The 25,634-nt window shown below is 48.8% G+C and overlaps 1 protein-coding gene across 2 annotated transcripts in view; it reads left to right on the plus strand.

Annotated features, from left to right (window-relative positions):
* Positions 1-25,634, plus strand: part of amot (angiomotin) — a 76,551-nt gene that overhangs the window by 19,204 nt on the left and 31,713 nt on the right. For both annotated transcript variants that reach the window (XM_078412590.1, XM_078412591.1), the window contains exons 2-4: positions 7,199-8,113; positions 22,056-22,356; positions 24,222-24,366. In XM_078412590.1, the coding sequence (XP_078268716.1) occupies positions 7,245-8,113; positions 22,056-22,356; positions 24,222-24,366 (1,315 nt within the window). In that variant the 5' untranslated portion in view covers positions 7,199-7,244. The remainder of the gene's footprint in view (positions 1-7,198; positions 8,114-22,055; positions 22,357-24,221; positions 24,367-25,634) is intronic.

A 25,634-nucleotide genomic window follows, 5' to 3' on the forward strand; every position in this document is an offset into this window, starting at 1 on the left:
AATGTTCTTTGAGACTGCCTTTGGTTGTACTAAGGACTTGGGGGATTTTTTTGCCCTCGTATTGGTGTTATTAATCTTTTTAAATCTGAATACCATATTACCAGGCGTATAATGCAGCTGCATGTAAGAATCTCATTGTTCCATTGTCAGTACATGTTGAAGATATTCACAAAATGCTGGAGTAATTCAGCGGGACTGGAGGGAAGGAATGGGAGATGTTTCGGGTCGAGACCCTTCTTCAGGTACATGCTGCCTGTCCCGCCGAGTTGCTCCAGCATTTTATGTCTATTATAAATTAAACTCTCTTCTTTACTCTTGCACAACGACCAGGATGGATGCTGGTGAGCTGGAGATACTGGAGGAACTGCAGGTGCTGGTTTGCAAAAGATAAACGCGCAAAGTGCTGGACTGACAGCGGGTCAGGCATCATCTCTGGAGAACAAGGAGAGGTGTTGTTTCATATCGGGAGCCTTCTTCATAATGGTCTTGACCAGATACGTCACCTATCCATGTTCTCCAGAGATGCTGCCTGACCCGCTGAGTTACCCCAGCACTCTGTGAAACGTCACCTATCCACGTTCTCCAGAGACGCTGCCTGACCCGCTGAGTTACCCCACCACTCTGTGAAACGTCACCTATCCATGTTCTCCAGAGACGCTGCCTGACCCGCTGAGTTACTCCAGCAGATAGACACAGAATGCTGGAGTAACTCAGCGGGGCGGGCAGCATCTCTGGAGAGAAGGAATGGGTGGCGTTTTGGGTCGACAGCCTTCTTCAGACTGAGTTACTCCAGCATTTTGTGTCATTTTCTAGTGAGCTCGAGTTAGGATCTGTTTGTGTGTGGGCATTAATGCTGAGTCTTTACCGGACTAATCTAATCTTGGGTTAAAAGTGCACATTATGTGATGTTCCTGTGCTTAACAAGTGTAAATGCTTTGGAAGGGGAATTACAGGTGCTATTGTTTAAAGATTATCTCAGCAATTTGGGTGATCTCATTCCTTTGCTATGCCTTTGATCCAGTGCTGGTGTTATTTACACAGGGCCAGCGTTTGCAGCAGGCCACTCACTGGAGGAGATTCAACCTGTTAACTTGCTGAATTTCTTTTGTCTTTTCACCTCTGGTCTTTAAACCAACCATCACTCATCGTCGAAGATAGACACAAAATGCAGGGTAATGGGCGGCACGGTGGCGCAGCGGTAGAGTTGCTGCTGTACAGCGATTGCAGCGCCGGAGACTCAGGTTCGATCCCAATTACGGGTGCCGTCTGTACGGAGTTTGTACGTTCTCCCCGTGACCCGCGTGGGTTTTCTCCGAGATCTTCGGTTTCCTCCCACACTCCTAAGTCGTGCAGGTTTGTAGGTTAATTGGCTTGGTAGAAATGTAAAATTGTCCCTAGTGTGTGTAGGATAGTGTTAGTGTGCGGGGATCGCTGGGCGGCGCGGACCTGGTGGGCCGAAGGGCCAGTTTCCGCGCTGTATCTCTAAACTAAACTAGACTAAACTAATGAGCAGAAGGACATCAGCTTACTCATTCTAGGATGAATTCCCTGGAGTGGAACTTGAAACCTTAATCTTCCTCACACAAAGAGTGCCACCAACCAGGCTATTGAATGACTTTATTTCAAAAGTTATGCCTTTGAGAAGGGAATATTATTACCTGGGAACTTGGGGAATGGGAGCTTGCTAATTTATTTTTCTGGATCATGGCAATGAAATGCCTTGAAAGAAATTTGTTGCTGTACAAGATTCGACTGGGTGTTTGTCCGTGAATTTGTGTTTTTGATCAGAGATTCACAATCAGGGTGAAGTAATGAATGAGAGGCAGCACTCTGATACTTGAGAACAACTTTCCCCGAGCACCTATGGGAATGCTTTTATGTCTGAGGGCAGCAGGCAGCTGATATTTATTGTCTTTAGACTTTAAACATACAGCGTGGAAACAGGCCCTTCGGCCCACAGAGTACATGCCGACCAATGACCACCCCCCTCCACCATCCTACACACACGAGGGACAGTTTACAATTTTAATGAAGCCAATTATCCTGCAAACCTGCACGTCTTTGACTGTGGGAGGAAACCGGAGCACCCGGAGGAAACCCACGCTGGTCACGGGGGGAACGTACAAACTCCATACTGACAGCACCCGTAGTCAGGGTTGAACCAGGGTCTCTGGCGCTGTGAGGCAGCAACTCTACCGCTGCGCCCGGCGCCCGGTCCGGTCACTTTTGCATTCTTTGCTTAAGCATCTGCAAAGAGTCATAGATAGGGTAGACAGTCAGAAGCTTTTTGCCAGGTGGAAATGTCAAAGAGCTTTCAGGTGAAAGAAGATGCTTCAGAGACGTTTGGATCGGTCGGTACATGGATTGGACAGGTTTAGAGGGATGTGGGCCAAACGCGGGCAGGTGGGACTAGTGTAGATGGGGCATATTGGGCTGAAGGGACTGTTTCCACGCCGTAACACTCTCTGCGAATGACATGGATGGACGATGTTTTGGGCTGGGACTCTTCCTCAGACACAGTCTGGGTCTGAAGAAGGGTCCCGACCTGAGATATCACCCAGGGAGTTGTGAATCTGTGGAAATCTCTGCCACAGAAGGCAATTCGCTGGATGTTTTCAAGAGAGAGTTAGATTTAGCTCTTAGGGCTAAAGGAATCAGGGGATATGGGGAGAAAGCAGGGACGGGGTACTAATTTTGGATGATCATCCATGATCATATTGAATGGCGGTGCTGGCTCAAAGGGCCGAATGGCCTGCTCCTGTGCCTATTTTCTATGTCACTTGTCCATGTTCTCCAGAGATAGAAACATAGAAAATAGGTGCAGGAGTAGGCCATTCGGCCCTTCGAGCCTGCACCGCCATTCAATATGATCATGGCTGATCATCCAGCTTAGTAACCTGTACCTGCCTTCTCTCCATACCCCCTGATCCCTTTAGCCACAAGGGCCACATCTAACTCCCTCTTAAATATAGCTAATGTACTGGCCTCAACTACCTTCTGTGGCAGAGAATTCCACAGACTCACCACTCTCTGTGTGAAGAACTGTTTTCTCATCTCGGTCCTAAAAGACTTCCCCCTTATCCTTAAGCTGTGACCCCTGGTTCTGGACTCCCCCAACATCGGGAACAATCTTCCCGCATCTAGCCTCTCCAACCCCTTAAGAACTTTGTATGTTTCTATAAGATCCCCCCTCAGTCTTCTAAATTCCAGCGAGTACAAGCCTAGTCGATCCAGTCTTTCTTCATATGAAAGTCCCGCCATCCCAGGGATCAATCTGGTGAACCTTCTCTGTACTCCCTCTAAGGCTAGAACGTCTTTCCTCAGATTAGATGTTGCTGCCAGACCCGCTGAGTTACTCCAGCACTCTGTGTTTTGCTCAAGATACCAGCATCTCTCTCCCAATCCTATAACACTCCGTTGAATAGTTCTGCATCTCTGAAGGTAACATCTCATAATCCTTCAGATAATAACGTGGCTTTTACAGTTAACCCTCTTAAGTATTTCACCATTGTTACAGAGTATTAGCGCTAAGTTATTCATGTATAATAAAAGCAAATTGAACTAATTTAATAATTGAATAGCACTCATCTAATCCACTGAAGATGTACGTTGTGTAACAGTAAAGCAAAATTGGGTTCAGACACCTTATGTTGGAACATGCATACAAATACTTCAAGAGAAAGCCAAGACAACATTCCATGAGGGACCAGGCACAAAAAGCCGGAGTAACTCAGCAGGACAGGCAGCATCTCTGGAGAGAAGGAATGGGTGACGTTTCAAGTTGAGACCCTTCTTCAGATTGGCAGTCAGTGGAGAGGAAAACCTCGGGTATGGAAGGGTAAGGTGTGAAAACGACAGATCAAAGCAGACGACGATCAAGGAAATATAGGTCATCAGATCATCGTCTGCTTTGATCTGTCGTTTTCACACCTTACCCGTCCATATTTCGAGACTCCCTCTCCCCTGACTGTCTGAGGAAGGGTCTCGACTTGAAACGCCACCTATTCCTTCTCTCCGGAGATGCTGCCTGTCCCACCGAGTTACTCCAACAATTTGTGTCTGTCTTTGGTTTAAACCACCATCTGCAGTTCCAGCAATAGACAATAGGTGCAGGAGGAGGCCATTCAGCCCTTCGAGCCAGCACCGCCATTCAATGTGAATCTTGGCTGATCATTCTCAATCAGTACCCCGTTCCTGCCTTCTCCCCATACCCCCTGACTCCGCTATCCTTAAGAACTCTATCTAGCTCTCTCTTGAATGCATTCAGAGAATTGGCCTCCACTGCCTTCTGAGGCAGAGAATTCCACAGATTCACAACTCTCTGACTGAAAAAGTTTTTCCTCATCTCAGTTCTAAATGGCCTACCCCTTATTCTTAAACTGTGGCCCCTTGTTCTGGACTCCCCCAACATTGGGAACATGTTTCCTGCCTTTAACGTGTCCAACCCCTTAATAATCTTATACGTTTCGATAAGATCTCCTCTCATCCTTCTAAATTCCAGTGTATACAAGCCTAGTCGCTCCAGTCTTTCAACATATGATAGTCCCGCCATTCCGGGAATTAACCTAGTAAACCTACGCTGCACGCCCTCAATAGCAAGAATATCCTTCCTCCTACACATTCCATGTGTGGGGTCTTTGATTGGAATATTTCAAACTTAATTTGGATGAAAGGATTGCCAACTTTATTCCTGGCATTTTCTTTTTAATTCAGCCTCAATGTGACTTCTCTTTAACGAATTATCTGTGACAAACAATAAATGGATTCTAAAGATCATGTGAAACTCTTTGATATAATTACAAGCCATTGTAAAGATATAAAATCAACAGGGCTCATATAAATTCCACCCGAATAGGTGGAACCACATACCACACAGCATAATCACCTGAGTATGCAGTACAATATTGTTGATTTATCTGCTCACCACAGTAGCCAAACCACTTTTACACACTCCTTCATATTTGAGTTGCGAAATGACAGAAGTGCCTTTCATGTCACAAACTGCTGGAGTAACTCAGCAGGTCAGGCAGCATCTCAGGAGAGAAGGAATGGGTGACGTTTCGGGTCGAGACCCTTCTTCAGACTGGTGTCAGGGGGGCGGGATATAGGTGCAGAAAGGAAGATAGAGGGAAAACTGGGAAGGGGAGGGGAAGAGAGTGACAGAGGAACTATCTAAAGTTGGAGAAGTCGATGTTCATACCACTGGGCTGCAAGCTGCCCAGGCGAAATATGAGGTGCTGTTCCTCCAATTTCCGGTGGGCCTCACTATGGCACTGGAGGAGGCCCATGACAGCAAGGTCAGATTGGGAGTGGGAAGGGGAGTTGACGTGCTCAGCCACCGGGAGATCAGGTTTGTTAAGGCGAACTGAGCGAAGGTGTTGAGCGAAACGATCGCCAAGCCTGCTAAATAAATACCTTTGATTTGTACCAGCATCTGCAGTTATTTTCTTACACTGAAGTGCCTTTCATGTGTCGTCTTGTTGTCATGGAAGTGATTATAGTCTTGCTCAATTCCGGGGAGTGTTGTTCAGCAGAGGGATCTAGGAGTACAGGTGCACAGTTCCTTGAAAGTCGAGTCGCAGGTAGATACGGTGGTCAAAAAGGCTTTTGGCACTTTGGCCTTCATCAGTCAGAGAATTGAGTCTAGAAGGTGGGAGGTCATTTTGCTGTTGTACAAGACGCTGGTGAGACCGCATTTAGAATATGGTGTTCAGTTCTGGGCACCATGTTATAGGAAAGATATTGTCAAGCTTGAAACTGTTCGGGAAAGATTTACGAGGATGTTGCCAGGACTAGAGGGTGTGAGCTGTTGGGAGAGGTTGAGTAGGCTGGGTCTCCATTCCATGGGAGCGCAGGTGGATGAGGTGTGATCTTATGGAGGTGTACAAAAATAATGAATCAAAATCCTGTGGCCATAAATTCCACAGATTCACCTCCTTCGTCATACTGCTGGATTGTAGGCTAACCAAGTAACTACTATCTACCTCGTCGGTGACCCTTGGACTATCATCTTTGATCAGACTTTATTGGACTTTATCTTGCACTAAACGTTATTCCCTTTATCCGGTATCTGTACACTGTGGGCGGCTTGATTGTAGTCATGGATCGTCTTTCCGCTGAATGGATAGCACTCAATTGTACAAGATGCTGGTGAGACCGCAGTTGTACAGGGCCCTAGTGAGACCGCACCTGGAGTACTGTGTGCAGTTTTGGTCTCCAAATTTGAGGAAGGATATTCTTGCTATTGAGGGCGTGCAGCGAAGGGTTTACTAGGTTAATTCCTGGAATGGCGGGACTGTCATATGTTGAAAGACTGGAGCGACTAGGCTTGTATACACTGGAATTTAGAAGGATGAGAGGAGATCTTATCGAAACGTATAAGATTATTAGGGGGTTGGACACGTTAGAGGCAGGAAACATGTTCCCAATGTTGGGGGAGTCCAGAACAAGGGGCCACAGTTTAAGGATAAGGGGTAGGCCATTTAGAACTGAGATGAGGAAAAACTTTTTCAGTCAGAGAGTTGTGAATCTGTGGAATTCTCTGCCTCAGAAGGCAGTGGAGGCCAATTCTCTGAATGCATGCAAGAGAGAGCTGGATAGAGCTCTTAAGGATAGCGGAGTCAGGGGGTATGGGGAGAAGGCAGGAACGGGGTAACGATTGAGAATGATCAGCCATGATCACATTGAATGGCGGTGCTGGCTCGAAGGGCCGAATGGCCTCCTCCTGCACCTATTGTCTATTGTCTAACAAAAAGCTTTTCACTGCACCTCTGTACACGTGACAACAAACTAAAGTAAACTAAAATAAACTCGGACACAGTTCTGAGAAGGTAGACACAAAATGCTGGAGTAACTCAGCGGGTCAGGCAGCATCTCGGGAGAGAAGGAATGGGTGACGTTTTGGGTCGAGACCCTTCAGGGCCTGGTGCATTGCTCGCAAGTAACAACACGACATGCAGTAAACAATTAACAATAAAACATTGAGAATCAAACATCACAGTTTAAACATGTGAACGAAATAAAATACCAGAGCGAAAGGAGGTTACAGACCTTTGGTTATTGAGTGGAGCTGCATTAAATTAAACTGAATATTTTGGTTTCAAACAAGTTTCAAATGTGAACAAGATGTTGTGGTTGTTTGTGTGAAATGATCCTGATGTCTAACTGTGCGCTGCCTTCTTGTGTTTCCCTCCTGAAGGCGAGTCGGGCCCTGACGTACGTCCCCTGCGCCAAAGAAGCTTGAGATGCGAAATTCGGAAGAGGGAGCAAGCGGGACAGTTTTGCAGCGATTGTTACAGGAGCAACTTCGTTATGGAAACCCCAACGACAGCCGGAACCTGCTCGCCCTGCACCAGCAGGCCACAGTGAACGTCATCGCCTTCAACAGCAACGGCTCGGTCATCACCTCCGTCGATGGCATGACCCAAGATGAGCGGCAGATTGTCCCTCATTCCGCACGACAGGAGCCCCAGGGTCAGGAGCTACAGGTGGACAACGGCGCCATGGAGAAGCAGCTGCAGCTGCGATGCGGGCCGGCGCAGAGCGCCGAGGAGCTGCCCACGTACGAGGAGGCCAAGGTGCAGTCGCAGTTCTTCCGGGGGCAGCAGCACACGGCGGCGGGCACGGCCTTCTTCGTCACGGGCATCAACAACCAGAAGATGAGGACGGAGGGCAGGTCCACCGTGCAGAGGGTGGGGGCGGCCAAGGTGCACCAGGACGATGGGCTGAAGGACCTGAAGCAGGGCCACGTCCGCTCCCTGAGCGAACGCCTCATGCAGCTCTCTCTGGCCACCAACGGCGTCAAAGCCCAGACTCCCGCGGCCGGCGGCCCGGCCATCTCCCCGCAGCAGGCCAGCGACTTCTACACCAGCGCCGCCCACGTCCTCCCTCAGATATCCGTGAAGGGGCTGGACCCCCGCGGACCCCCGCCCGACTACCCCTACAAAAACGCCCAGATCCTCGCCGCCAAGGCCCAGGACTACGCCAATTGCTACAGCGACTTCCGGCTGGGGATGGTGTCGGAGATCCTGAAGCCGGGCTCCAACATGCAACACGCGCGGCTGGATGCTCCCGGCGTGAGGTATCAACCCCCTCCGGATTACGGCGCCATCAGGTAAACCAACGACTCCTTTCCACCATCCCGCCTTCCAATTACAATTCAGTAGGTAGGCGCAAAATGCTGGAGTAACTCAGCGAGGACAGGCAGCGTCTTCACAGAGAAGGAACGGGCGACGTCTCGACCCAAAACGTCACCCGTTCCTCCTCTCCTGAGACGCCGCCTGTCCCCGCTGAGTTACTCCAGCATTTTGTGTCTATCTTTGTTGTAAGCCAGCGCCTGCAGTTCCTTCCTAGGCTCCTCATTCTGTAGCTTTAGAAATGCGAACGCTGAAGTCTCAAACATTTAAAAATGATTCTGTATTGTCACTTGTATCTAAGTCCAGTGGGATTGATGGGTTTGAACACAACCTGGTAAAATCACACAGCGGGCCCCCACCTGGGCAGTACACAGAGTGTCGTCACCTTTCACAAGGGCGGCACGGTGGCGCAGCGGTAGAGTTGCTGCCTTACAGCGAATGCAGCGCCGGAGACCCGGGTTCCATCCCGACCATGGGCGCTGTCTGTACTGAGTTTGTACGTTCTCCCCGTGATGGCATGGGTTTCTCCGAGATCTTCGGTTTCCTCCCACGCTCCAAAGCTTTGTAGGCGAATTGTCTTGCTATAAACCCTAGTGTATGTTGGATAGTTTTAGTGTGCGGGGATCGTTGATGGGTGCGAACTCGGTGGGCCGAAGGGCCTGTTTCCGCGCTGTATCTCCAAAGGTAAACTAAACTTTTGATTCATACAATGGGTTTTATGTAGAATTACAAAGAATCTGGAGTTCATTACAGAGCAATCAATCGTTGGGTATTTTTCAAACTGTTGGGCATTTTTAAAGTGGAGATTGATAGGTTTTCAATTACTCAGGGCCTCAAAGGTTAAAGGTGAAAGAAGGCAGGAGAATGGGTTTGAGAGGGAAAAGTAAACCAGCTGTGATTGAACAGCGGAGCAGATTCGATGGGCCGAATGGCCTAATCCTGTTCCTATGTTTCCTATGGGTTTAACCAGCGTCCTATGTGACTATTCACACATTTAGGTTTATTATTGCCAGATGTACCAAGGTATAATGAGAAGCTTTGTTTTGCGTGCTAACTTAACAGATCAGATATAGTGTCATAGTGTGTAAACAGGCCTATCGGACCAACATGTCCCATCGATGTCTACCATCCATCACCATAGTCTTGTCGAATTCCAGTGCAATAGGTAGAGCAAAGGGGAAGATACAGAGTGCAGAATATAGTTCTCAGCATTGTTAGCGCATCAGTCCCAGAGACAAAGACCAATGTCCGCAATGGGGTAGAGGTGAATGGGACAGTACCCTAGCTCTTTGAAGGACCGTTCAGAAGCCTGATAACAGCGGCACGGTGGCGCAGCGGTAGAGTTGCTGCCTTACAGCGAATGCCGGAGACCCGGGTTGGATCCCGACTACGGGTCTGTATGGAGTTTGTACGTTCTCCCCGTGACCCGCGTGGGTTTTCTCCGAGATCTCCGGTTTCCTCCCGCGCTCCAAAGCCGTGCAGGTTTATAGGTTAACTGGCTTGGTAAATGTAAAGATTGTCCCTAGTGGGAATAGGATAGTGTTGATATGTGGGGATCGCTGGTCGGCACGGACCCGGTGGGCTGAAAGGGCCTGTTTCCGCGCTGTATCTCTAAACTAAACCAAACAGAGGGGAAAAAGCTGTCCCTGAGGCAGACACAAAATGTTGGAGAAACTCAGCAGGTCAGGCAGCATCTCGGGAGACAATAGACAATGGCAGGAGGAGGCCATTCGGCCCTTCGAGCCAGCACCGCCATTCAATGTGATCATGGCTGATCATTCTCAATTAGTACCCCGTTCCTGCCTTCTCCCCATACCCCCTGACTCCGCTATCCTTAAGAGCTCGATCCAGCTCTCCCTTGAATGCATTCAGAGAATTGGCCTCCACTGCCTTCTGAGGCAGAGAATTCCACAGATTCACAACTCTCTGACTGAAAAAGTTTTTCCTCATCTCCGTTCTAAATGTCCTACCCCTTATTCTTAAACTGTGGCCCCTTGTTCTGGACTCCCCCAACATTGGGAACATGTTTCCTGCCTCTAACGTGTCCAACCCCTTAACAATCTTATACGTTTCGATAAGATCTCCTCTTATCCTTCTAAATTCCAGTGTATGCAAGCCTAGTCGCTCCAGTCTTTCAACATATGACAGTCCCGCCATTCCGAGAATTAACCTAGTAAACCTACGCTGCACGCCCTCAATAGCAAGAATATCCTTCCTCAAATTTGGAGACCAAAACTGCACACAGTACTCCAGGTGCGGTCTCACTAGGGCCCTGCACAGAAGGAATGGGTGACGTTTCGGGTCGAGGCCCTTCTTCAGACCTGCTTGTTCCCGAGTCTGGTGGTGCACGCTTTCAAGCTTCTGTACGTTCAGCCGGACAGGAGCGGAGAGAGGGGAGGAATGAGACAGGGAGTGGATGTATCTTTGACGAGGATGGCTGTTTTTTTCAAGAAAGCATGAAGTGAAATATACAGAGAGGAAATAAAAGCTGGAGGAATGCAAAGCTCTTGGAGATTATAGAGCTGTGGGTGGTAAAGACAGCGGAGGTTGATGCACAGAGTGATCTGAATTTGCCAGGGAGGGAATTTTAGATTGGTGGACCAGTAGTTTTTATTTTTAGATTTTGAGATACAGCGCGGAATTAGGCCCTTCGGCCCACCGTGTCTGTGCCAACCAGCGATCCCCAAAGACGAACACTACCCTACGCACACCAGGGACAATTTACACTTGCACCAAGCCGATTAACCTACAAACGTGCACGTCTTTGGAGTGTCGGAGGATACCGAAGATCTTGGAGAAAACCCACGTGGTCACGGGGAGTCAAGTCAAGTCAAGTCAATTTTATTTGTATAGCACATTTAAAAACAACCCACGTTGACCAAAGTGCTGTACATCTGATTAGGTACTAAGGAAAAAAATGAAACATACAGTAGCACGCAAACAGTTCACAACGCCTCCTCAATGAGCCTCAAACGCTAGGGAGTAGAAATAGGTTTTGAGCCTGGACTTAAAGGAGTCGATGGAGGGGGCAGTTCGGATGGGGAGAGGGATGCTGTTCCACAGTCTAGGAGCTGCAACCGCAAAAGCGCGGTCACCCCTGAGCTTAAGCCTACACCGCGGGATAGTGAGTAGCCCCAAGTCGGCAGACCTGAGGGACCTGGAGTTAGAGAGGGGGGTTAGAAGATTTTTGATGTAGGGGGGGGGGAGTGTCCATTTAGGGCTTTATACGTGAATAGGAGGAGCTTGAAGTTGATTCTGTACCGTACAGGGAGCCAGTGGAGAGAGGCCAGAATCGGGGTGATGTGGTCCCTTTTACGGGGCGAACGTGCAAACTCCGTGCAGATAGCACCCGTAGTCGGGATCGAAACCGGGTCTCTGGTGCTGCAAGTTCTGTAAGGCAGGAGCTCTACCGCCGTGCCACCATGCCTCTTAGTAGCCAATATAAGTGAGCAAGCATAATCTGATGAAAGATCAGGGCTTGATGCATCTGTTTAAGAATAAAGGGTTGGCCATTTAGGACTGAGATGAGGAACAACGTTTTCATCCAGAGAGTTGTGAATCTGTGGAATTCTCTGCCACAGAAGGCAGTGGAGGCCAATTCACTGGAGGTTTTCAAGAGAGATTGAGATAGAGCTCTTAGGGCTAATGGATTCAAGGGATACGGGGAAAAAGCAGGAATGGGTTGCTCATTTTAGATGATCAACCATGATCATATTGAATGGTGGAGTAGACGATGGGCCGAATGGACTAATTCTACTCATATTCCTTATGACCTTATTCATATTGGGACATCATTGTTTGCTCTTCAAATCCCTCTTGGTTTGGTGGTGGTAATGATGGGGCAAGAGAGAATGGGAGCAACGGAACATTTAACAAGTATGGTTTAGTTTATGGTCATGTGTACCGAGGTACAGTGAAAAGCTTTTTGTTGTGTGCGATCCAGTCAGCGGAAACACTAGATAATTACAATCAAGCCGTCCACAGTGTACAGAGGGCTTTGAATGGCTTGATTGTAATCATGTATTGTCTTTCCGTTGAGTGGTTAGCGCGCAACAAAGGCTCTTCACTGTACCTCGGTACACGTGACAATAAAGGAAACTGAACTGGACATGATACAGGATCAAAGGAATAACGTTTAGTGCAAGTTAAAGTCCGATCAATGATAGTCCGAGAGTCTCCATTGAGGTAGACTCGATCAATGATAGTCCGAGAGTCTCCATTGAGGGGCGGCACGGTGGCGCAGCGGTAGAGCTGCTGCCTTACAGCGAATGCAGCGCCAGAGACTCAGGTTCGATCCTGACTACGGGCGCCGTCTGTACGGAGTTTGTACGTTCTCCCCGTGACCGCGTGGGTTTTCTCCGAGATCTTCGGTTTCCTCCCACACTCCAAAGACGTACAGGTATGTAGGTTAATTGGCTGGGCAAATGTAAAAATTGTCCCTAGTGTGTGTAGGATAGTGTTAGTGTGCGGGGATCGCTGGGCGGCACGGACCCGGTGGGCCGAAGGGCCTGTTTCTGCGCTGTATCTGTAAATCTAAAATCTAGATAGTAGTTCAGGACTGCTCTCTGGTTGTGGTAGGATGGTTCAGTTGCCTGATAACAGCTGGGAAGAAACTGTCCCTGAATCTGGAGGTATGTGTTTTCACACTTCTGTACCTCTTGCCCGATGGGAGAGGGGAGAAGAGGGAGTGACCGGGGTGAGACTGATCCTTGATTATGCTGCTGGCCTTGCCGAGGCAGCGTGAGGTGTAGATGGTGTCTCAAGGAAGTATTCTGATGTAGCTTTCTTTTTTTATACTTTCTTTTTATTCTCTGTTTTGAAGCACCTTATATTCTGTGCCTGATTTGCTGTGATGGTTAAAGCCGTGTAAAGTAATTGATACTCTAAGAGGTCAAAACTTAATTTTGCACTTTGCAAGGGTTTTTTTAATTTTCATTAAACGTCTTAACCTCTATTTATGAAGGAGCTGCAAATCAAGGGAGACCAGAAACTGGCGTTGTTTTTGCTGAGGTGGCATTCCTCAACAACCAACCCAGTTAACCATTACTTGTAACACCAAGGAAGTGCACATAGACACAAAAAGCTGGAGTAACTCAGGCAGCATCTCTGGGGAGAAGGAAAGGGGGACATTTTGGATCGAGACGCTTCTTCAAGGAACCGCAGATGCTGGTTTAACAGAGAAAGGCACAAAATGCTGGAGTAACTCAGCGGGTCAGACAGCATCCCTGGAGAGTGGCGTTTCAGGTCGAGACCCTTCTTCAGACTATTATTTGATTGGGTGAGTGGGCACATTGTGTGCAGAGGAGGTATGCTGGAATGATAGACAATAGGGAATGGGTGCAGGAGGAGGCCATTCGGCCCTTCGAGCCAGCGCCGCCATTCAATGTGATCTTGGCTGATCATTCACAATCAGTACCCCATTCCTGCCTTCTCCCCATACCCCCTGACTCTGCTATCTTTAAGAGCTCTATCTAGCTCTCTCTTGAAAGCATACAAGGATGTTCAGGCAGGAACAGCAGATGCTGGTATACACCGAAGGTAGACAACAAAATGCTGGAGTAACTCAGCCGGACGGGCAGCATCTCTGGAGCAAAAGGAATAGGTGGCGTTTCGGGTTTAAACCCTTCTTCAGCTTGACACCACTCTCCAGAGATGCTGTCTGGCCCGCTGTTACTCCAGCATTTTGTGTCTGTTACCAGAATGATGCCCTGGTTTATGGGGTATTAGCTACAGGGAGAGGTTGGACAGACTTGGATTGATTTCTCTGGAACGCCGGAGGTTGAGGGGGGACCTGATTGAAGTGCACACAATCATGAGAGGAACAGATAGAGCAGACGTTTCCTCAGGATAGAAATATCAAATACTAAAGGGCACAACTTTAACATTAGAGGGGCAAAGTTTAAGGGAGATGTATGGGACAATTTTCTTTTTACTCAGGAGTTACTGAGTGCCTGGAACACAGTGCAAGGGGCAAGTATGGACAGGCACATGGTTAGAAATATAGGAAGTAGGTGCAGGAGTAGGCCATTCGGCCCTTCGAGCCAACACTGCCATCCATTTATGATCTTATAGAAACTTATAAAATTCTTAAGGGGTTGGACAGGCTAGATGCAGGAAGATTGTTCCCGATGTTGGGGAAGTCCAGAACAAGGGGTCACAGTTTAAGGATAAAGGGGGAAGTCTTTAAGGACCGAGATGAGAACGTTTTTTTTCACACAGAGAGTGGTGAATCTGTGGAATTCTCTGCCACAGAAGGTAGTTGAGGCCAATTCATTGGCTATATTTAAGAGGGAGTTAGATGTGGCCCTTGTGGCTAAAGGGATCATGGGGTATGGAGAGAAGACAGGTACGGGATACTGAGTTGGATGATCAGCCATGATCATATTGAATGGCGGCGCAGGCTCGAAGGGCCGAATGGCCTACTCCTGCACCTATTTTCTATGTTTCTATTATGGCTGATGATCCAAAATCAGTACCCCGTTCCTGCTTTCTCCCCAATTTCCTTGATTCAGTTCGCCCTCAGAGCTATATCTAACAATCTCTTGAAAACATCCAGTGTATTCACCAGTTATGCAGGGAATGGAGGGATATGGATTATGTGCCGGCAGATATGAGTTGGTCTTGGCAGCATGTTGAGCACAGACATTGTGGGCTGAAGGGCCTGCTCCTGTGCTGTACTGTTCTACGTGGTGTGATATTTACTGGAATTTTAAAAGGATGAGAGGGGATCTTATAGAAATGTATAAAATTATAAAAGGACTGGACAAGCTAGATGCAGGATAAATGTTCCCAATGTTGGGGGGAGTCGAGAACCAGGGGCCACACAGTCTAAGAATAAAGGGGAGGCCATTTAAAACTGAGATGAGAAAAACCTTTTCACCCGGAGAGTTGTGAATGTATGGAATTCTCTACCACAGAAGGCAGTGGAGGCCAATTCACTGGATGAATTTAAAAGAGAGTTAGATAGAGCTCTAGGGGCTAGTGGAATCAAGGGATATGGGGAGAAGGCAGGCACGGGGTATTAATTGGGGACGATCAGCCATGATCACAATGAATGCGGTGCTGGCTCGAAGGGCCAAATGGGTGCCTCCTGCACCTATTTTCTATGATTGAGCTGTGCTCTGCTTGGATGCACACATCTTGAGGGACCTCAAGCTAAATGTTTTCACATTTTTCATGCACAATTATTTGTGAAGCCCCCAGCTGCACTTTGATTCCTTAATTCTCTACCAGTTGAGGAAGCATGCTGGAGAACGTTTCCACATGCGTCCCCCTTGGCTTTATATTTCTCTCCTCTCCTCGTCTGTAATCCCATTGTCTCCTCCCTTTGTCCAGCCTTGGCCCACCCATCTGCCAACCAAACCCCTCTCACCTATCTCTTGCCAGGCATTGTCTCGCCGCCACCTCTCTCCCCCAGCTTTCTCTCCCTACTCCAATCAGTCTGAAGAAGGGTCCCGACCTGAAATGTCACCCGTCCATTCCCTCCACAGCAGCCGCCTGGCCTGACCCGCTGAGTTCCTCCAAGCCAAGTCAAATTTATTTGTCACGTACACATACACGATGTGCAGTGAAATGAAAGTGGCAATGCCTGCGGATTGTGCACAAAAAAGAATTACAGTTACAGCATATAACTAAAGTTAATAAGTTACTATAGTGTAGACAAAAATTTAGTCTCTGGGGTTATAAAAGTTAACAGTCCTGATGGCCTGTGGGAAGAAACTCCGTCTCATCCTCTCCGTTTTCACAGCGTGACAGCGGAGGCGTTTGCCTGATCGTAGCATCTGGAACAGTCCGTTACTGGGGTGGCAGGGGTCCCTCATGATCTTGCTTGCTCTGGATCTGCACCTCCTGATGTATAGGTCCTGCAGGGGGACGAGTGTAGTTCCCATGATGCGTTCTGCCGAACGCACTACTCTCTGCAGGGCCATCCTGTCCTGGGCAGAGCTGTTCCCAAACCAGACTGTGATGTTGCCGGACAGGATGCTCTCTACAGCCCCAGAGTAGAAGCAATGAAGGATCCTCAGAGACACTGAATTTCCTCAGTTGTCTAAGGTGGTAAAGGCGCTGCCTTGCCTTACCCACCAGTGCGGCAATGTGCGTTGCCCACGTCAGATCCTCTGTGATGCGGACTCCCAGGTATTTAAAACTGCTCACCCTATCCACAGTAGACCCATTTATCTCCAGTGGCGTGTACGTCCTTGGATGTTTAGCCCTTCTGAAGTCCACAATCAGCTCCTTCGTTTTAGTGACATTCAAGAGGAGGCTATTGTCCTGACACCAGAGTGCCAGATCAGCCACCTCCTCCCGGTAGGTCTTCTCATCGTTGTTGGAGATCCGGCCCACCACCACAGTGTCATCAGCAAACTTGATGATGGAGTTTGAGCTGAACCTGGCCCCACAGTCATGTGTGTACAGGGAGTACAGTAGGGGGCTAAGGACCAGGGGGGATCCTATGTTCAGGGTGAGCACCTTGTGCTTTGCTCTAGACGCCAGCGTTTGCTGTTCCTTGTGTCCATGAAAGCCTTTGGCTGCGTTTGGTGTTGCCTTCAAGCCCAGCGTTATTTGTACCCGAGATCATTTGGGACAGCACAGTGGCGGAGCTGGCAGAGCCGCCGCCTCACAGCGCCGGAGACCCCCGGGTTCGATCCTGACCTCTTTTTTTTTTTTTTTTTTTTTTTTTTTAAATATATAAAAGTTTTATTCCAAAGAAAAACATACAAACATACAAAGCAAAATGTGATCAAACAAAAGCCGCCTGTATCGGCAGTTTACAAATTAAACAATTATCACATTAAAATCCCGCCATCTCTGTCAACAATACATTCAACCCCCCGCGGCGACCAGCGTTCCCGGAAGGCCTCCAGAGTCCCCATGGACACCGCGTGTTCCCTCTCCAGGGACACGCGGGCACGGACGTAAGCCCGGAACAGGGCTAGGCAGCCGACTTCTGTGAGGCCGTCGACTGCCCACTGCCTGGACCCGCGGATGGCCATCTTGGCCAGGCCCAGGAGCAGACCGACAGGGAGACCCCCTCCTCCCTCCTGACCCTCCCCCCTCTGTACCGGGTGCCCAAAAATTAAAAGCGTAGGGCTAAAATTGAGCCAGAACTTGAGGAGCAGCCCCTTCAGATACTGGAACAGGGGCTGTAACCTCACGCACTCTGTATACAAATGGTACACGGTCTCGGGTGCTGTCTGTGTGGAGTTTGCATGTTCTCTCTGTGACCTGCGTGGGTTTTCTCCGGGCGCTCCGGTTTCCTCCCACGTTCTAAAGACGTGCGGGCTTGCAGGTTAATTGGCCCTCTGAAAATCGTCCCGAGTGTGTTGGGAATGGATGCAGGAGTGGGATAACGTAGAACTAGTGTGAAAGGGTTAGAAATGGCTGGCGTCGGCTCAGTGGGCCGAAGGGCCTGCTTCCATGCTGTATTTGTAAACTCTCTCTAAACTAAATGACAGTGGTGAGCCACTGCAGTTCTTCTTTAGATATTTTAGACTTTAGAGACACAGCTTGGAAACGGGCCCTTCGGCCCACCAGGTCTGTGCTGACCAGCGATCACACTATCCTACATGCTATTATTTTCTAAGAGCTTTGTGACCTTGATAATGGATTCTGACATTCCCCTATTTCCAATGTCAGGCTGCCGTTCTGTATTTATCCGGTTCCTCTCTCCTCTATTTTAAACCACGGATTGCATCTGCCATCTTCAAATGTGTGGGAGTAATTCCACTCACAAATGGTGCTGTGCAAGGCAAGTGCTAACACAGTCTCCCGAGTCGCCACTTCTAAACGCTTGGCGTGCAAGTCATCAGATCCTGGTGTGTCTCTGGCTTTCAGCAGCATTTCGTTAATATCATCTTTTATTCCGAATTGTGATGTTATTCAGAGGTAGACACAAAATGCTAGAGTAACTCAGTGGGACAGGCGGCATCTCTGGAGGGAAGGAATGGGTGACGTTTCGGGTCGAGACCCTGCTATCTTGCCCCGAAACGTCAACCATTCCTTTTCTCCGGAGACACTGCCTGTCCGTCCCAATAGCCAATAGGTGCAGGAGGAGGCCATTCGGCCCTTCGAGCCAGCACCGCCATTCAATGTGATCATGGCTGATCATTCTCAATCAGTACCTTGTTCCTGCCTTCTCCCCATACCCCCTGACTCCTTCCTTTGTCCCGCCCCCCCTGACATCAGTCTGAAGAAGGGTCTCGACCCGAAACATCACCCATTCCTTCTCTCCCGAGATGCTGCCTGACCTGCTGAGTTACTCCAGCATTTTGTGAATAAATCCCCCTGACTCCGCTATCCTTAAGAGCTCTATCTAGCTCTCTCTTGAATGCATTCAGAGAACTGGCCTCCACTGCCTTCTGAGGTAGAGAATTCCACAGATTCTTTTTTTTAAATAGGTGCAGGAGTAGGCCATTCGGCCCTTCGAGCCTGCACCGCCATTCAATATGATCATGGCTGATCATCCAACTCAGTAACCTGTACCTGCCTTCTCTCCATACCCCCTGATCCCTTTAGCAAAAAGGGCCACATCTAACTCCCTCTTAAATATAGCCAATGAACTGGCCTCAACTACCTTCTGTGGCAGAGAATTCCACAGACTCACCATTCTCTGTGTGAAGAAATGTTTTCTCATCTCGGTCCTAAAAGACTTCCCCCTTATCCTTAAGCTATGATCCCTGGTTCTGGACTCCCCCAACATCGGGAACAATCTTCCCGCATCTAGCCTCTCCATTTAAGATCGCCCCTCAGTCTTCTAAATTCCAGCGAGTACAAGCCCAGTCTATCCAGTCTTTCCTCATCTGAAAGTCCCGCCATCCCGGGGATCAATCTGGTGAACCTTCTCTGTACTCCCTCTAAGGCAAGAACGTCTTTCCTCAGGTTAGGAGACCAAAACTGCACACAATACTCCAGGTGCGGTCTCACCAAGGCACTGTACAACTGTAGCAGAACCTCCCTGCTCCTAAACTCAAATCCCCTTGCTATGAATGCCAACATACCATTCGCTTTCTTCACTGCCTGCTGCACCTGCATGCTTGCTTTCAATGACTGGTGCACTATGACACCCAGGTCACTTTGCATCTCCCCTTCTCCCAATCGGTCACCATTCAGGTAATACTCTGCTTCGGTCACCATTCAGGTAATACTCTGCTTCACAATTCTCTGACTGAAAAAGGTTTTCCTCATCTCTGTTCTAAATGGCCTACCCCTTATTCTTAAACTGTGGCCCCTTGTTCTGGACTCACCCAACATTGGGAACATGTTTCCTGCCTCTAACGTGTCCAACCCCTTAATAATCTTATACGTTTCGATAAGATCCCCTCTCATCCTTATAAATTCCAGTGTATACAAGCCTCTCCGCTGAGTTACTCCAGCATTTTGTGTCTGTCTTTGAATGAACTAGCATCTGCAGTTCCTTCCTACACATAATGTTATACAATGTGTTCTTGAGTGATGGCAGACATCTAGTTCGATCCTACACACACTCGGAACAAGTTACGATTTTACCCAAGCCAATTCACCTGTAGATCTTTGGCATGTGGGAGGAAACCGGAGCACCCGGAGAAAACCCACGCAGGTCACGGGGGGAACGTACAAACTCCGTACAGACAGCACCCGTAGTCAGGATCGAACCCGGGTCTCGGGCGCTGTGAGGCAGCAAACTCTACCACTGCGCCACCGTGCCGCCCTTCCTGAAATGTGTGGGCCTTGCAATGGGGAGAGGGAATGGGGAAGTGATGGCGTGACACCCATTGATGGTATGTGTGGGAACAGCAGCAGTCACATTTCATTAACTTGTTTCACTTGTCTGCGAGAATTGGGGGAATTCCATTATTGTGGTCACTATTTTCCAGTCAAGCGAGTCGTTCTGAGCAAACCTGAAGAAAGGTGAAGGGAACAGCAGGTGCTGGCTTTACCAAAGGAAGACACAAAATGCCGGACAATAGACAATAGGTGCAGGAGGAGGCCATTCGGCCCTTCGAGCCAGCACCGCCATTCAATGTGATCATGGCTGATCATTCTCAATCAGTACCCCGTTCCTGCCTTCTCCCCATACCCCCTGACTCCGCTATCCTTAAGAGCTCTATCCAGCTCTCTCTTGAATGCATTCAGAGAATTGGCCTCCACTGCCTTCTGAGGCAGAGAATTCCACAGATTCACAACTCTCTGACTGAAAAAGTTTTTCCTCATCTCAGTTCTAAATGGCCTACCCCTTATTCTTAAACTGTGGCCCCTTGTTCTGGACTCCCCCAACATTGGGAACATGTTTCCTGCCTCTAACGTGTCCAACCCCTTAATAATCTTATACGTTTCGATAAGATCTCCTCTCATCCTTCTAAATTCCAGTGTAAACAAGCCTAGTCGCTCCAGTCTTTCAACATATGACAGTCCCGCCATTCCGGGAATTAACCTACTGAACCTACGCTGCACGCCGGAGTAACTCAGCGGGTCAGGCGACATCTCTGGAGAGAAGGAATGGGTGACGTTTTGGGTCGGGACCTTCTTCAGTTAGTGTAATAAAATTGAACTGCAGATAGACACAAAGTGCTGGAGTTACTCAGCAGGTCAGGCAGTATCTCTGGAGAAAATAGATTGGCCACGTTTTGAGTCGGGATAGGTGAGGCTTCTTCCGATTGATTGTTGGGGGAGTGGGGGGGAGGGGTCGCGGATCTGGAAGCTACTTTTAGTGCAAGATGGGGGAGGGGAGTGTTTGTATAATTTAGCTTAAATTGGAGAATTCAATGTTCGTTTGTTCTAGCAACAAAATTAGGCCATTCGGCCCATCAAGTCTCCTCCGCCATTCAATCATGGTTGATCTACCTCTGCCTCTTAAACCCATTCTCCTGCCTTCTCCCCGTAACCCCTGACACCCATGCTAATCATGAATCTGTCAATCTGCAGCTTAAAAATATCCATTGACGGCCTCCACTGCCGTCTGTGGCAATGAATTCCACAGATTCACCATCGCTGGGTTGTAAGCTACCCAAGTAACTACTATCTACCTCATTGGTGACCCCTGGACTATCTGATCGGACTTTGATGGCTTTACCTAGCACTGAAAGTCATTCTCTCATCATGTACCTATACACTGTAAATGGCTCGATTGTAATCATGTCTTTCCGCTGACTGGTTAGCACGCAACAGGGCGGCACGGTGGATCAGTGGTAGAGTTGTGGCCTTACGGTGCCAGAGACCCGGGTTCAATCCCGACTACGGGTGCTGTCTGCATGGCGTTTGTACGTTTTCCCCGTGACCTACGTGGGTTTTCCCCGAGATCTTCTGGAATCTCTGCCTCAGAAGGCAGTGGAGGCCAATTCTCTGAATGCATTCAAGAGAGAGCTAGATAGAGCTCTTAAGGATAGCGGAGTCAGGGGGTATGGGGAGAAGGCAGGAACGAGGTACCGATGGAGAATGATCAGCCATGATCACATTGAATGGCGGTGCTGGCTCGAAGGGCCGAATGGCCTCCACCTGCACCTTTTGTCTATTGTCTATTGTCTATCTTTGGTTTTCTCCCACACTCCAAAGACGTACAGGTTTGTAGGTTAATTGGCTTGGTACAAATGTAAAATTGTCCCTTGTGCGTGTGTAGAATAAATAGTGTTAGATGTGCGGGGATCGCTGGTCGGTGCGGACTCGGTGGGCCGAAGGGCCTGTTTCCGCGTTGTATCTCTAAAAGCTTTTCACTGTACACCTGCCAATAAACTGAACTGAACTGGTGGAATATGAAGGGTAAGAAGGGTCTCGACACAAAACGTCACCCGTTCCTTCTCTCCAGAGATGCTGCCTGTCCCGCTGAGTTACTCCAGCTCTTTGTGTCTATCTTCGGCTTGAACCAGCACGTGCAGGTCCTTCCTGCACAAAGGGGGGGGATAAGAACTGCCTGTTAATTGTGCCACGTATTGATTCTTGTGTTGACAGGCAGAGTCAAGAGGGGCAGATGTTTCATCAGCTGCAGTTGCAGCAGCAAAGTTACCAGCACAGCCCGTCGTCTTCGCACGCGTCCCTGGGGTCGGTGTCCGCCATGCAGCCGCAGGCTTTGCCCATGGGCATCCTGCCCCAGCCCATGCCCCCTGCCAACCACATGTACCAGAGCTTCCCTGGAGACCCCCTGGCCATTGTGCTGCGAGCCCAGCAGATGGTGGAGATTCTCTCCGAAGAGAACCGCACCCTTCGCCAGGAGCTGGAGGGGTACTACGACAAGGTGGCCAAACTGCAGAAGGTAAAACGGAACGTCAATAATGTCATTAGTGTATAATCATCCTCCCACCTTACCTCCCATCTCTAAACTAATCTATGCCTTCTAGGGTTGGACATTTTCACCCTAGGGAAAAGGTTCTGACTGTCTACCCTATCTAGACCTCCCATAATTTTGTATACTTCTACCAAGTGTCCCCTCAACTTCCAACTTTCCAGGGAAAACAATTCAAGTCTATCCATCCTCTCCCTGTAGCTGAAAACCTCTAATCCGGGCAGCTAGATATGACATTAATCAAAGTTAGTAGGAAAAAAAAAACTGGTTTAAATCAATAGACAATAGACGCAAGAGTAGGCCCTTCGGCCCTTCGAGCCAGCACCATCATTCAATGTGATCAAGGCTGATCATTCTCAATCAGTACCCCGTTCCTGCCTTCTCCCCATACCCCCTGACTCCGCTATCCTTAAGAGCTCTATCTAGCTCTCTCTTGAATGCATTCAGAGAATTGGCCTCCACTGCCTTCTGAGGCAGAGAATTCCACAGATTTACAACTCTCTGACTGAAAAGGTTTTTCCTCATCTCTGTTCTAAATGGCCTACCCCTTATTCTTAAACTGTGCCCCCTGGCTCTGGATTCCCCCAACATTGGGAACATGTTTTTCCTGCCTCTAACGTGTCCAACCCCTTAATAATCTTATATGTTTCGATAAGATCCCCTCTCATCCTTCTAAATTCCAGTGTATACAAGCCTAGTCGCTCCAGATGCTTTCAAGAGAGAGAGTTAGGTAGAGCTCTTAAAGATAGTGGAGTCAGGGGGTATGGAGTGAAGGCAGGAACGGGGTACTGATTGTGGACGATCAGCCATGATCACAGTGAATGGCGGTGCTGGCTCGAAGGGCTGAATGGCCTCCTCCTACACCTATTGTCTATTGTCTCCACTGACTGAGTGAGGCCCAACCCAAATTGGAGGAACAGCACCTCATATTTCCCAGTGTGAATATTGATTTCTCTAACTTCAAGTAAACCCACGCTTTCCTTTTCCCTCCCTCCCCCACCCTCATTCTCTGATTGTCCCCCTGATTAAATATTACTGATTGTATGCGTCTACATTTATCGTAAACTATTCTACATTTACGATACGATAGAACATTATCTTTCCCAGGAGGGAAATTGGGATCAATAAAGTTCTATCGTATCGTTTCGTAAATGTGGCATCCCCTTTGATCTGTCATTTTCACACCTTTAACTTCTATATCTCTAGATTCCCTCTCCCCTGAATCTCAGTCTGAAGAAGGGACTCGACCCGAAACGTCACCCATTCCTTCTCTGCAGATATGCTGCCTGAGCCGCTGAGTTACTCCAGCACTTTGTGTCTACCTTCGGTTTAAACCAGCATCTGCACTTCCTTCCTACACAGTAGTCTGGCTCTGCTGTCTGGTTCTGACTGTCTACTTGATCTTTGCCTCTCATAACTCAAAATCAAAGTGTAGCATATGGGAGAAATGCGTATGACATTAAGCAATCTCAGGGTTTGTGGTTTCATTAGCTTGTCCCAAGTGCGTGGGAGGGAACCAGTGTGCGGGGATCGCTGGTCGGCGCGGACTCAGTGGGCCGAAGGGCCTGCTTCCACGCTGTATCTCTAATCTAAACTAAAGGACTGAACGGTGAGGTATTGTAATGGAAGTATCCTGTTGCTGTGTGGTTGCACAGACCGCGTGGGTTTTCTCCAGGTGCTCTGGTCGCAGGTGCGGTAACGTTTCTGTTTCTGCCTTCGCTCTTCAGAATGGTTTGTGGTGGGCGGTGTGGGACGGGCCGGGCCGGGACGGGTCGGGTCGGGTCGGCCCAGAGAGAGACAGCAGTGTGACTCGGAGACCTTTCCTCTTGTTGCAGCTGGAGATGGAGATCGAGCGTGTTTCAGAAGCCTACGAGAACCTGGCGAAGTCCTCTTCCAAGAAGGAGAGCTTGGAGAAGGCCATGCGCAACAAACTGGAAGGCGAGATCCGTAGGCTTCACGACTTCAATCGAGATCTAAGGGGTAAGGCACGGCCTGGAACATCAGAGCGGCGCGGTGGCGTAGCGACAGAGTTGCTGCCTCACAGCACCAGAGATTTTAAAACAATAGACAATAGGTGCAGGAGGAGGCCATTCGGCCCTTCGAGCCAGCACCGCCATTCAATGTGATCATGACTGATCATTCTCAATCAGTACCCCGTTCCTGCCTTCTCCCCATACCCCCTCACTCCGCTATCCTTAAGAGCTCTATCTAGCTCTCTCTTGAATGCATTCAGAGAATTGGCCTCCACTGCCTTCTGAGGCAGAGAATTCCACAGATTCACAACTCTCTGACTGAAAACGTTTTTCCTCATCTCAGTTCTAAATGGCCTACCGCTTATTCTTAAACTGTGGCTTAAACTGTAACCCTTATTCTAAAACTTGCCATAATAAAATCACAGGGCCCTAGATCACGGGTTGGGAAAGAGTACCTGCTTGTAGAGTCTGGAGGAGGGTCTCGACCCGAAACGTCACCCATTCCTTCTCTCCAGAGATGCTGCCTGTCCCGCTGAGTTACTCCAGCATATTGTGTCCATCTTCGATTTAGACCAGCATCTGCAGTTCCTTCCTACACATTTCATGTTACATTTCTCCGTTTTGTAGAGCTATTCCAACATATTTATAAATGAATGGCGGAGTTTTACAACTTTCATGAGGGGCGGCACGGTGGCGCAGTGGTAGAGTTGCTGCCTCACAGCGCCAGAGACCCAGGTTCCATCCTGACCACGGGTGCTGTTTGTATGGAGTTTGTACGTTCTGCCAATGACTGCGTGGGTTTTCTCCAGGTGCTCCGGTTTCCTCCCACACTCCAAAGACGTGCAGGTTTGTAGGTTAATTGTGTTCGTAAATTGTCCCTAGTGCGCAGGTGGGATAATGTTAGTATGCGGGGGGAATTGATGGTCGACGTGGAATCAGTGGGCCGAATGGCCTGTTTCCACACTGTGTCTCAAAAATAAGATTGAGCTAAATGGTTTTTAAAGATTTAGAGAAGGAAGGACTGTTCAGAAGCCTGATAACGGAGCAGAAAAACGCTGTTTCCGAGTCTGGAATCGTGCTTTCAGAAGTTTCTGTACCTTCTGCCGGACGGGAGCGGGGAGAAGGAGGAGTGGGACAAGTCCTTGATTATGTTGGCTACTTTCCCGAGGCAGCACGAAGCGTAGATAGAGGCGATGGTGGGGGAGTCTGGTCTGTGCGATGGACCACGGGCTTTAACACCCTGAAGCCTGCGGCCTTTGGTAAGAAGAGGCCGAC

The sequence above is a fragment of the Rhinoraja longicauda genome, chromosome 15 (assembly GCF_053455715.1).
Source record: "Rhinoraja longicauda isolate Sanriku21f chromosome 15, sRhiLon1.1, whole genome shotgun sequence".
Lineage (NCBI taxonomy): Eukaryota > Metazoa > Chordata > Chondrichthyes > Rajiformes > Arhynchobatidae > Rhinoraja > Rhinoraja longicauda.